Source organism: Acipenser ruthenus, chromosome 44, assembly GCF_902713425.1.
Source record: "Acipenser ruthenus chromosome 44, fAciRut3.2 maternal haplotype, whole genome shotgun sequence".
Classification (NCBI taxonomy): Eukaryota; Metazoa; Chordata; class Actinopteri; order Acipenseriformes; family Acipenseridae; genus Acipenser; species Acipenser ruthenus.
The window spans coordinates 9,930,151-9,944,159 of record NC_081232.1 but is presented as its reverse complement, the minus strand read 5'-3'; the positions used below and the strand labels follow the sequence as shown (position 1 = coordinate 9,944,159).

At 39.9% G+C, this 14,009-nt stretch overlaps 1 protein-coding gene across 2 annotated transcripts in view; it reads left to right on the top strand.

Annotated features, from left to right (window-relative positions):
- Window positions 1–13,366: 13,366 nt before the first annotated feature.
- zmp:0000001082 (integrin alpha-D) overlaps window positions 13,367–14,009 on the top strand; it is a 48,111-nt gene continuing 47,468 nt past the window's right edge. For both annotated transcript variants that reach the window (XR_009311601.1, XM_059012553.1), the window contains exon 1: window positions 13,367–13,439. Coding sequence is in view for 1 of the 2 variants with exons in the window: in XM_059012553.1 (XP_058868536.1) it covers window positions 13,394–13,439 (46 nt within the window). In the remaining variant the exon portion in view is untranslated. The remainder of the gene's footprint in view (window positions 13,440–14,009) is intronic.

The window sequence follows — 14,009 nt, the reverse complement described above, 5'->3', positions numbered from 1 at the left end:
GTCAAACTGAACAGGATTGTGGGGCTCTGTCTGTCTGTCTGTCACTCTGTCTGTCTGCAGCTTTAATGAAACTAAACTCTTTTCAGAATGTAGTAAACTAACACAGACACCGAGAAGAAGGGATTATATTGTAGCGTCAAACTGAACAGGATTGTGGGGCTCTGTCTGTCTGTCTGTCTGTCTGTCTGCAGCTTTAATGAAACTAAACTCTTTTCTGAATGTAGTAAACTAACACAGACACCGAGAAGAAGGGATTATATTGTAGCGTCAAACTGAACAGGATTGTGGGGCTCTGTCTGTCTGTCTGTCTGTCTGTCTGTCTGTCTGCAGCTTTAATGAAACTAAACTCTTTTCAGAATGTAGTAAACTAACACAGACACCAAGAAGAAGGGATTTAACCCTTGAAAGACCAGAGTGTTTACGGAAGTAGCGTTGCGACACTGCCCCCCCCGCCACCCCCTCCCCCCCCCCCCACGTTGTGTAATAATCCGGTAAACAAAGGACAGAAGTCGATATAAAAAGGAGGAAAGTCCAGGGTCTAGACTTCACACAAACACCGAGACAACGAAACAAGTAAGTTTTTTTTTTTTCGTTTGTTTTATTTTATTTTATTTTTGTAATCCACTTCATTTTTAAAAAAAATATATTTTTAAAGTAAATATTTAAGTATTTTGTCTTTTAAAAAAAAATTTTTTTTTCACAGTAGTAATATATTTATAGTATAAAATGTTCGTTTGCCGCGCTAGTGCAGAATGCTATAATAGATTTCGGTTCACTTAACTCTCACGCACTCAGAAACAGAAAATTATTTTTGCTCCTTAAGCTTGAAGAGGTCATTTTTTTAAAAAAAAATGAAAAATAAAGTGAGGAAAATACAGAAATGATGAATGTATTTATGAAATATGGATCAAAACGTTACTGCGTATTATCTTTTAGTAAGATATATTTATTACTTATTCAAAACTAAAAAAGAAATAGGACAGGATTTACTGTAGACTTTTAAATATATATTTATATATATATAACAAAAATAGTTGTAGAACTACGCGTTTCTTCACAAGTTATATACACACACACACACACATCTTTTTTATCGCGTTTATAAGCAACGCGCGTCAACGCCTTTTATTTCTAGAACAATGCTGACCTCTTGTGGACATTTGTCGGCGCTACAGGCGCACTACAGTGAAGAGAGTCGACAGTTTCTGTACGGATAATTGAAGCGGTCGGTTGTTAAGTCTTAAACTGACTCTGTAAATTGTGACTTTTTCTTAATTTACAGGACGGTGAGACACCAAAATACCCTAAAATGAATAACCTGACCTTCGTTGTGATTCTTGCTACTCTTCTCTGCTTTGGTAAGTAAAACCGGTTTCTACTAAAGAAATACCTGTGTGATGAATTCATAATAAAAAGGCATAGTGAAGTGTAATAAAGCACAACGAAAGCATTGTAGAGCACAGAGAGGTGTGGTAAAGCATAGGGAAGCATTGTAAAGCACAGAGAGGTCTGGTAAAGCACAGGGAAGCATTGTAAAGCACAGAGAGGTCTGGTAAAGCATAGGGAAGCATTGTAAAGCACAGAGAGGTCTGGTAAAGCACAGGGTCGCATTGTAAAGCACAGAGAGGTCTGGTAAAGCATAGGGAAGCATTGTAAAGCACAGAGAGGTCTGGTAAAGCATAGGGAAGCATTGTAAAGCACAGAGAGGTCTGGTAAAGCGTAGGGAAGCATTGTAAAGCACAGAGAGGTGTGGTAAAGCATAGGGAAGCATTGTAAAGCACAGAGAGGTGTGGTAAAGCATAGGGAAGTATTGTAAAGCACAGAGAGGTCTGGTAAAGCATAGGGAAGCATTGTAAAGCACAGAGAGGTCTGGTAAAGCATAGGGAAGCATTGTAAAGCACAGAGAGGTGTGGTAAAGCATAGGGAAGCATTGTAAAGCACAGAGAGGTCTGGTAAAGCACAGGGAAGCTTATTAACACAACCCTCTGTCTTGTCGTCACAGGCGAGTCCCTGAAGTGTAACCACTGCATTGCGAGCGGACGGTTTGGGAGATGCACGACCACAGTACAGACCTGCGGATACATGGAGGATCGATGTCTGAGCATGTACTTCAAACCACCGATGTGTAAGAACAGGAACCACATGAAATGAATGCAGACAGACAGACAGACAGTGCCCCTGCAATGGCAATGCAATAATGGTTCTGTATTACCCTGAGGGGCAATGGCAGCACAAGTATAGGGCAGCTACAATGGGGTGAGGCTGGTAGAATGGGACCACAGTGTGCTGACTATACCCTAAATGATCTTCAATGGCAATGCAGACAGACAGTGGAGCTACAATGGCAATAATGGTTCTGTATTACACTGAGGGGCAATGGTAGCACAAGTATAGGGCAGCTGCAATGGGGTGAGGCTGGTAGAATGGGACCACAGTGTGCTGACTATACCCTAAATGATCTTCAATGGCAATGCAGACAGACAGTGGAGCTACAATGGCAATAATGGTTCTGTATTACACTGAGGGGCAATGGTAGCACAAGTATAGGGCAGCTGCAATGGGGTGAGGCTGGTAGAATGGGACCACAGTGTGCAACTATACCCTAAATGATCTACAATGGCAATGCAGACAGACAGTGACAGGGGGAACTGTGATCATGTTGCTATGGCTAATATTAAGAGGATTATTTTAATATTAAGAGGATTATCAGAATACACATACTACTTTTATTTTTTAAAATTTTTTCTTTCTTAGCAGACGCCCTTATCCAGGGCGACTTACAATTGTTACAAGATATCACATAATTTTTCCATACAATTCCCCATTTATACAGCTGGGTTTTTACTGGAGCAATCTAGGTAAAGTACCTTGCTCAAGGGTACAGCAGCAGTGTCCTCCCCACCTGGGATTGAACCCACGACCCTCCGGTCAAGAGTCCAGAGCCCTAACCACTACTCCACACAACCACTGACCGTACACAACTGTAAGATTTAAAATTTCATTTAAAAACTTAATCATTCGATGCCCTGTCCCCGAGTAGCTTTGGAGACAGCGAGGAGAACAGGACAAGAGCTGGTCTCTTTATAGTTCACACACACACAGGACCCCTTTTGTTTTGCCAGTGTTGTGAATACAGTGTTTATCACATCTAACAAAAGACCAGCTCTCACACGGGGGACTGGTTGCCCACGTCTCTCACATGGACAAGATAAGAAACCAGTTTATTTCATGGCATAGAGCGTGATTGTTAACTCAGGCTTGCTAATTAAAAATGCTGATTACAATCACAGGTCTCAAGTCTTCAAAGACTCCAAAAAGGGCTGGTTTTGCCTTTTATTGAAATGTATTTCAAGCTCACCTCGAAGCTGAAGGGTCCCGTAGGGTCAAACCTGCAGTATTAGACACAAGAACATAAGAAAGTTTACAAACGAGAGGAGGCCCCCATTCGGCCCATCTTGCTCGTTTGGTTGTTAGCAGCTTATTGATCCCAGAATCTCATCAAGCAGCTTCTTGAAGGATCCCAGGGTGTCAGCTTCAACAACATTACTGGGGAGTTGGTTCCAGACCCTCACGATTCTCTGAGTAAAAAAGTGCCTCCTATTTTCTGTTCTTATGTCTGTCGTACTGCGTTTCGTTTTTTCCCCCTGTTCCTGTTTTTTTTTTTAAAAAAAGAGTTAATATTTTTGTCTTTTTTTTTTCTCCAGATTTAACGTAAACGTTGTGAAAAATCAATCTTTTTTTAAATGTGTGCGTTCAGATCTCATTTATAAATCTAGTTACACGATTTAACCTGTAGCTAAATATTTAAATACATCTAAAGTCTCTTAACTAGATTTAACATTTAGCGAAATATTTAACTGGCCAGCTATAGCTGGAGTTTAATCTGTAGTATTTTGTATTTAATTATATCCTGATGTAACTATCACTGACGCTGTTATCTGCTGTATTATTGAATCGTATTTTGCCACACTTGTACTTGCTTGAACCAAAGTCTTTGTATTTATCTTGCTCTTAATTGTATTAATACTTGTGATTCTTGAAATGTATTTTTGTTTACGACTGTAAATCGCCCTGGATAAGGGCGTCTGCTAAGAAATAAATAATAATAATAATAATAATAATAATAATAATAATAATATTTTTGAGAAACACAGTGAAACTTGAAAAAAAAAGCATTCAAATTATTCGTCCAGGGCACCCGGATCATGTGACACAAGATGGGGGCTGTTCACGTTGGCTTCAATGACCAGCATGTTGGCAGCCATTTCAACATAACCCTAAACGACCCCTTTGACCTGTTTTTTGACCCCTTTGACCTCTTTCTCTGTTCTCTGTGTTTCAGACGGCTATGCTAGGAGGTGTGCCAAAGAAAAAGACTGTATCGTTCTGCAGGCCATGGGCGGGAATTCTCTCACTGCCCACTGCTGCGCAACGGACCGCTGCAACTGAACAGCGCCCCCCTGTGGCCTGGAGGAGGATTGCTCTCCCTGTCTCACACTGCTGTCCAGTCGACACCGTCTCTTGCGGTGCAAGACGACTGTCTGTCTCCTCGCTAAGCTAACACAAGTGTCCTGTAGACCCCACTGTCTTCAATAAACGTTTTAAATTTTGAGAGACAACTGTGTCCAGTCATTTTTTTCTTCTTCTTTCGGCTTCAGAAATATACCTCTATATGATTTGTAAGCATCATAAAACCGTAAGGGAGATTTTAAAAAATGACGTATGAATGAATGAATGATAATAATAATAATAATAATAATAATAATAATAATAATAATAATAATAATAATAATAATCTATATGAACATAATTTAGGCATTTTATTTAACATTGCTTAATTAAAAAAAAAAAAAGGTCTACCAGAAGCCATAATCGCAGTATGTCAGTCAGTTTTTCCATTAAATATCTGGGGAAAACTCCAAAGCGCTGGGTGTGGAATTCAATATGTTAACAAGGGAACATTATTCAGCAGCTTTCATTGGACTCTATGAAGCTGAGGGAGTTCATTCTATATAGAGGGTGTGGAATTCAATATGTTAACAAGGGAACATTATTCAGCAGCTTTCATTGGACTCTATGAAGCTGAGGGAGTTCATTCTATATAGAGGGGGTGGAATTCAATATGTTAACAAGGGAACATTATTCAGCAGCTTTCATTGGACTCTATGAAGCTGAGGGAGTTCATTCTATATAGAGGGGGTGGAATTCAATATGTTAACAAGGGAACATTATTCAGCAGCTTTCATTGGACTCTATGAAGCTGAGTGAGTTCATTCTATATAGAGGGGGTGGAATTCAATATGTTAACAAGGGAACATTATTCAGCAGCTTTCATTGGACTCTATGAAGCTGAATCAGTTCATTCTATATAGAGGGTGTGGAATTCAATATGTTAACAAGGGAACATTATTCAGCAGGTTTCATTGGACTCTATGAAGCTGAGGGAGTTCATTCTATATAGAGGGTGTGTAATTCAATATGTTAACAAGGGAACATTATTCAGCAGCTTTCATTGGACTCTATGAAGCTGAGGGAGTTCATTCTATATAGAGGCGGTGGAATTCAATATGTTAACAAGGGAACATTATTCAGCAGCTTTCATTGGACTCTATGAAGCTGAGGGAGTTCATTCTATATAGAGGCGGTGGAATTCAATATGTTAACAAGGGAACATTATTCAGCAGCTTTCATTGGACTCTATGAAGCTGAGGGAGTTCATTCTATATAGAGGGGGTGGAATTCAATATGTTAACAAGGGAACATTATTCAGCAGCTTTCATTGGACTCTATGAAGCTGAGGGAGTTCATTCTATATAGAGGGGGTGGAATTCAATATGTTAACAAGGGAACATTATTCAGCAGCTTTCATTGGACTCTATGAAGCTGAGGGAGTTCATTCTATATAGAGGGTGTGGAATTCAATATGTTAACACGGGAACATTATTCAGCAGCTTTCATTGGACTCTATGAAGCTGAGGGAGTTCATTCTATATAGAGGATGTGGAATTCAATATGTTTACAAGGGAACATTATTCAGCAGCTTTCATTGGACTCTATGAAGCTGAGGGAGTTCATTCTATATAGAGGGTGTGGAATTCAATATGTTAACAAGGGAACATTATTCAGCAGCTTTCATTGGACTCTATGAAGCTGAGGGAGTTCATTCTATATAGAGGGGGTGGAATTCAATATGTTAACAAGGGAACATTATTCAGCAGCTTTCATTGGACTCTATGAAGCTGAATCAGTTCATTCTATATAGAGGGTGTGGAATTCAATATGTTAACAAGGGAACATTATTCAGCAGGTTTCATTGGACTCTATGAAGCTGAGGGAGTTCATTCTATATAGAGGGTGTGTAATTCAATATGTTAACAAGGGAACATTATTCAGCAGCTTTCATTGGACTCTATGAAGCTGAGGGAGTTCATTCTATATAGAGGCGGTGGAATTCAATATGTTAACAAGGGAACATTATTCAGCAGCTTTCATTGGACTCTATGAAGCTGAGGGAGTTCATTCTATATAGAGGCGGTGGAATTCAATATGTTAACAAGGGAACATTATTCAGCAGCTTTCATTGGACTCTATGAAGCTGAGGGAGTTCATTCTATATAGAGGGGGTGGAATTCAATATGTTAACAAGGGAACATTATTCAGCAGCTTTCATTGGACTCTATGAAGCTGAATCAGTTCATTCTATATAGAGGGTGTGGAATTCAATATGTTAACAAGGGAACATTATTCAGCAGGTTTCATTGGACTCTATGAAGCTGAGGGAGTTCATTCTATATAGAGGGTGTGTAATTCAATATGTTAACAAGGGAACATTATTCAGCAGCTTTCATTGGACTCTATGAAGCTGAGGGAGTTCATTCTATATAGAGGCGGTGGAATTCAATATGTTAACAAGGGAACATTATTCAGCAGCTTTCATTGGACTCTATGAAGCTGAGGGAGTTCATTCTATATAGAGGCGGTGGAATTCAATATGTTAACAAGGGAACATTATTCAGCAGCTTTCATTGGACTCTATGAAGCTGAGGGAGTTCATTCTATATAGAGGGGGTGGAATTCAATATGTTAACAAGGGAACATTATTCAGCAGCTTTCATTGGACTCTATGAAGCTGAGGGAGTTCATTCTATATAGAGGGTGTGGAATTCAATATGTTAACAAGGGAACATTATTCAGCAGCTTTCATTGGACTCTATGAAGCTGAGGGAGTTCATTCTATATAGAGGGGGTGGAATTCAATATGTTAACAAGGGAACATTATTCAGCAGCTTTCATTGGACTCTATGAAGCTGAATCAGTTCATTCTATATAGAGGGTGTGGAATTCAATATGTTAACAAGGGAACATTATTCAGCAGGTTTCATTGGACTCTATGAAGCTGAGGGAGTTCATTCTATATAGAGGGTGTGTAATTCAATATGTTAACAAGGGAACATTATTCAGCAGCTTTCATTGGACTCTATGAAGCTGAGGGAGTTCATTCTATATAGAGGCGGTGGAATTCAATATGTTAACAAGGGAACATTATTCAGCAGCTTTCATTGGACTCTATGAAGCTGAGGGAGTTCATTCTATATAGAGGCGGTGGAATTCAATATGTTAACAAGGGAACATTATTCAGCAGCTTTCATTGGACTCTATGAAGCTGAGGGAGTTCATTCTATATAGAGGGGGTGGAATTCAATATGTTAACAAGGGAACATTATTCAGCAGCTTTCATTGGACTCTATGAAGCTGAGGGAGTTCATTCTATATAGAGGGGGTGGAATTCAATATGTTAACAAGGGAACATTATTCAGCAGCTTTCATTGGACTCTATGAAGCTGAGGGAGTTCATTCTATATAGAGGGTGTGGAATTCAATATGTTAACACGGGAACATTATTCAGCAGCTTTCATTGGACTCTATGAAGCTGAGGGAGTTCATTCTATATAGAGGATGTGGAATTCAATATGTTTACAAGGGAACATTATTCAGCAGCTTTCATTGGACTCTATGAAGCTGAGGGAGTTCATTCTATATAGAGGGTGTGGAATTCAATATGTTAACAAGGGAACATTATTCAGCAGCTTTCATTGGACTCTATGAAGCTGAGGGAGTTCATTCTATATAGAGGGGGTGGAATTCAATATGTTAACAAGGGAACATTATTCAGCAGCTTTCATTGGACTCTATGAAGCTGAATCAGTTCATTCTATATAGAGGGTGTGGAATTCAATATGTTAACAAGGGAACATTATTCAGCAGGTTTCATTGGACTCTATGAAGCTGAGGGAGTTCATTCTATATAGAGGGTGTGTAATTCAATATGTTAACAAGGGAACATTATTCAGCAGCTTTCATTGGACTCTATGAAGCTGAGGGAGTTCATTCTATATAGAGGCGGTGGAATTCAATATGTTAACAAGGGAACATTATTCAGCAGCTTTCATTGGACTCTATGAAGCTGAGGGAGTTCATTCTATATAGAGGCGGTGGAATTCAATATGTTAACAAGGGAACATTATTCAGCAGCTTTCATTGGACTCTATGAAGCTGAGGGAGTTCATTCTATATAGAGGGGGTGGAATTCAATATGTTAACAAGGGAACATTATTCAGCAGCTTTCATTGGACTCTATGAAGCTGAGGGAGTTCATTCTATATAGAGGGGGTGGAATTCAATATGTTAACAAGGGAACATTATTCAGCAGCTTTCATTGGACTCTATGAAGCTGAGGGAGTTCATTCTATATAGAGGGTGTGGAATTCAATATGTTAACACGGGAACATTATTCAGCAGCTTTCATTGGACTCTATGAAGCTGAGGGAGTTCATTCTATATAGAGGATGTGGAATTCAATATGTTTACAAGGGAACATTATTCAGCAGCTTTCATTGGACTCTATGAAGCTGAGGGAGTTCATTCTATATAGAGGGGGTGGAATTCAATTGTTTTTAAATTCACTCTGAACTGGTGAAAATCAGCCCGATCCACTCTCGCCTGATTGTCAGCACCTGGTTTCTGCGGAGAGTTCAGAATGATCCGTTTAAGCAAGCGCTGACAGGAAACAGCTGTAGGAGGGACGGTTTTTAACATGGTTTAGGCAGCTGTAGGCGAGAAACTTCTCAAACAGCAAATAAATCATTCTCAGGAGAACTGAAGACTCACCGGGTGCCCTCTGATCTTAAGACCAAGCTAGCTGCCTGTTTTACACCCAGGAACTCGAGCAGATGTCAGCGAGCTAATGGCCTTTGGATGACAGCTGTTTTCTGTTTAGTTTTGCTAAAAAAAAAAAGATTTATAATTAACTTTGGCATTTGCTTTAAGTTTTCCTACCAACCTTGTCATTGTATCTGTACCAAAATGTGACAGCGTACCATTTTCTGACACTACACGGATCATGTTTTGGTACCCATACCACGTTCTGACGGTGTACCACTTTTTAACACCATACCGGGTCCTCACAACTCGATCATCCGAATTCTGAAATCCACACAGTGACTGTGCTTGGCGGTGATATACAGTACTGTGCAAAAGTTTTAGGCAGGTGTGAAAAAATGCTGTAAAGTAAGAATGCTTTCAAAAATAGACATGTTAATAGTTTATATTTATCAATTAACTAAATGCAAAGTGAGTGAACAGAAGAAAAATCTACATCAAATCAATATTTGGTGTGACCACCCTTTGCCTTCAAAACAGCATCAATTCTTCTAGGTACACTTGCACACAGTTTTTGAAGGAACTCGGCAGGTAGGTTGGCCCAAACATCTTGGAGAACTAACCACAGTTCTTCTGTGGATTTAGGCAGCCTCAGTTGCTTCTCTCTCTTCATGTAATCCCAGACAGACTCGATGATGTTGAGATCAGGGCTCTGTGGGGGCCATACCATCACTTCCAGGACTCCTTGTTCTTCTTTACGCTGAAGATAGTTCTTAATGACTTTCGCTGTATGTTTGGGGTCGTTGTCATGCTGCAGAATAAATTTGGGGCCAATCAGATGCCTCCCTGATGGTATTGCATGATGGATAAGTATCTGCCTGTACTTCTCAGCATTGAGGAGACCATTCATTCTGACCAAATCCCCAACTCTATTTGCAGAAATGCAGCCCCAAACTTGCAAGGAACCTCCACCATGCTTCACTGTTGCCTGCAGACACTCATTCGTGTACCGCTCTCCAGCCCTTCGGCGAACAAACTGCCTTCTGCTACAGCCAAATATTTCAAATTTTGACTCATCAGTCCAGAGCACCTGCTGCCATTTTTCTGCACCCCAGTTCCTGTGTTTTCGTGCATAGTTGAGTCGCTTGGCCTTGTTTCCACGTCGGAGGTATGGCTTTTTGGCCGCAAGTCTTCCATGAAGGCCACTTCTGACCAGACTTCTCCGGACAGTAGATGGGTGTACCAGGGTCCCACTGTTTTCTGCCAATGCTGAGCTGATGGCACAGCTGGACATCTTCCGATTGCGAAGGGAAGTAAGCATGACGTGTCTTTCATCTGCTGCAGTAAGTTTCCTTGGCCGACCACTGCGTCTACGGTCCTCAACGTTGCCCGTTTCTTTGTGCTTCTTCAAAAGAGCTTGGACAGCACATCTGGAAACCCCTGTCTGCCTTGAAATTTCTGCCTGGGAGAGACCTTGCTGATGCAGTATAACTACCTTGTGTCTTGTTGCTGTGCTCAGTCTTGCCATGGTGTATGACTTTTGACAGTAAACTGTCTTCAGCAACCTCACCTTGTTAGCTGAGTTTGGCTGTTCCTCACCCAGTTTTATTCCTCCTACACAGCTGTTTCTGTTTCAGTTAATGATTGTGTTTCAACCTACATATTGAATTGATGATCATTAGCACCTGTTTGGTATAATTGTTTAATCATACACCTGACTATATGCCTACAAAATCCCTGACTTTGTGCAAGTGTACCTAGAAGAATTGATGCTGTTTTGAAGGCAAAGGGTGGTCACACCAAATATGGATTTGATTTAGATTTTTCTTCTGTTCACTCACTTTGCATTTAGTTAATTGATAAATATAATCTATTAACATGTCTATTTTTGAAAGCATTCTTACTTTACAGCATTTTTTCACACCTGCCTAAAACTTTTGCACAGTACTGTATATCACCGCCAAGCATAGTCATTGTGTGGATTTCAGAATTCGGACGATCGAGTTGTGAGGACCCGGTATAGTGTTAAAAAGTGGTACACCGTCAGAACGTGGTATGGGTACCAAAACATGATCCGTGTAGTGTCAGAAAATGGTACGCTGTCACATTTTGGTACAGATACAATGACAAGGTTGGTAGGAAAACTTAAAGCAAATGCCAAAGTTAATTATAAATCTTTTTTTTTTAGCAAAACTAAACTGAAAACAGCTGTCCTCCAAAGGCCATTAGCTCGCTGACATCCGCTCGGGTTCCTGGGTGTAAAACAGGCAGCTAGCTTGGTCTTAAGATCGGAGGGCACCCGGTGAGTCTTCAGTTCTCCTGAGAATGATTTATTTGCTGTTTGAGAAGTACTGTACTGTACTGTATATATATATATATATATATATATATATATATATATATATATATATATATATATATATATATAACCTGTCAAAAAAGCACACCTACTTTAAAATATACTCTCACTGGAAACATAACAAAAAAAAACTCCATTGAAAAAAAAAACACAGATCAAGTCTGAAAAAAATAGAATGCCGTCTTCCTGCTAGCTGTGGCGTGCACAGACCACAGCTGCCAAGTTACCAGAATTGAGCTTGTATTTTCAAAACATCGCTTTACTTTCTTGAGAGTTGCGGTTTGTCTGGTTTACTGGTGTCAAAGGTGTAGCACTGGTAATATATACATGTATATATATATCAGACGCCTTTATCCAAGGCAATTTACAGACTAGGGTGTGTGAACTATGCATCAGCTAGTTCACACTAGCTGATGCTAGTGTGAGCTAGCTGGGTAGCAGTGTGGAGTAGTGGTTAGGGCTCTGGACTTTTGATCGGAGGGTCGTGGGTTCAATCCCAGGTGGGGGGCACTGCTGCTGTACCCTTGAGCAAGGTACTTTACCTAGATTGCTCCAGTAAAAACCCAACTGCATAAATGAGGAATTGTATGTAAAAAATAATGTGATATCTTGTAACAGTTGTAAGTCGCCCTGGATAAGGGCGTCTGCTAAGAAATAAATAATAATAATAATCAGCTGCAGAGTCACTTACAACAACGTCTCACCCGAAAGACGGAGCACAAGGAGGTGAAGTGACTTGCTCAGGGTCACACAATGAGTCAGTGGCTGAGGTGGGATTTGAACCAGGGACCTCCTGGTTACAAGCCCTTTTCATTAACCACTAGACCACACAGCCTCCTCTATATTATTATTATTATTATTATTATTATTATTATTATTATTATTATTATTATTATTATTATTATTATTATTATTATGTATTATTATTATTATTATTATTATTATTATTATTATTATTTGATTTGCCATTTCTCCCTAACATTATTGTGATCTTAGGCTCTATATTTCTTAAATGCTCTTTACTTGCTCTTACCTGCTCCCTATTTTACTGCGTTTAATCCTGTACTTCAGAGTACTGTAATCTGTCACAAGTGTTATTTACTCTGTAGTATTTTGTATTTAATCATATCCTGATGTAACTATCACTGTCACTGTTATCTGCTGTATTATTGAATTGTATTTTGTCACACTTGTACTTGCTTGAACCGAAGTCATTGTATTTTATCTTGCTCTTAATTGTATTATTACTTGTGCTGTGATGGAGGGGGAGGGAGAGGGAGAGAGGGGGGAGGGGGAGGGGGAGAGGGAGAGGGGGAGGGAAATGGGAGGGAGAGGGGGAGGGGGAGAGGGGGAGAGGGGGAGAGGGGGAGAGGGAGGGGGGAGGGGGGAGGGAGAGGGAGAGGGGGAGAGGGGGAGAGGGGGAGAGGGGGAGGGGGGGTGGGGAGAGGGAGGGGGGAGAGGCAATTTTTCTCAGTCAACAAAAAATACTGTAACAGTGATATAGTGTCATAAAATGCACTGTTCAGTTTTTAGATTAAAAAAAAATTAGATTAAAAAAAATAATAATGTTAAAAAATCCTTGTTTTGGGGGGTTTATTTCTTCACAAATATAAAATGAAACTTCTGTTTGGAAGAAAAAAAAACAACAGCAGCAAGGTGCACCGTTGAACAGGAAAAAGTGACTTAAGCAACTTAATCATTACATCTGCTCAGTTTCCTTTCTTAGTGTGGAGAGGAAAGGGAGGGGAGGAGAGGGGAGGGGACAGAGGAGAGGGGAGGGGAGGGGAGGGGAGGGGAGGGGAGGGGACGGGACAGAGGAGAGGGGAGGGGAGACAATTTAGCAAACAATTGAAGCCGCAAGACTTCAGTTTAATCATGTCGGTTGTCGAGGTGACACTGCTAACGGCCTGCCTCCTGAACGGTAAGATCTGGGTTGTTGTCGTATAATTAAGGCTTTTATTTTAACGTTGTTAGCGCGACTTGTCTTGTTTTTGTATTCTCCTTTGAGAATTCAGTTAACATCTGTTTATGCATTAGCGTCTCTCAGTCAAAAATTAAATCTGGCTCGTAATCTTCAAAAACTTTTTTTTTTTTTTTTTTTGGTGAATATTGTCTTTGTAATTAAATTTCTAGACGACAAGTATAGTTATTACATGACACTTCAATTATTCTATTTTCTAATATCAAATTCTGAGATTCTCGATTCACCAAAAAAAAAAAACAATTTTATTGCCGATTAATGCTGCAAAAAAACTGCATTTCTCTCTCTCTCTCTCTCTCTCTCTCTCCTCTCTCTCTTCTCTCTCTCTCTCTCTCTCTCTCTCTCTCTCAGCCAGTGTCCAGTCTGCAAACCAGACCCTTCTTGTAAGAAAATATCGCACATCTCAAAGTATTTCTATTGTATTAAATTGTTCACTTCATAGAATCTATGCCATTAATTTCTGCCATTTAATTTGGTATAGTATTTTGTTCTGTGTGTATCGTTCTGTTT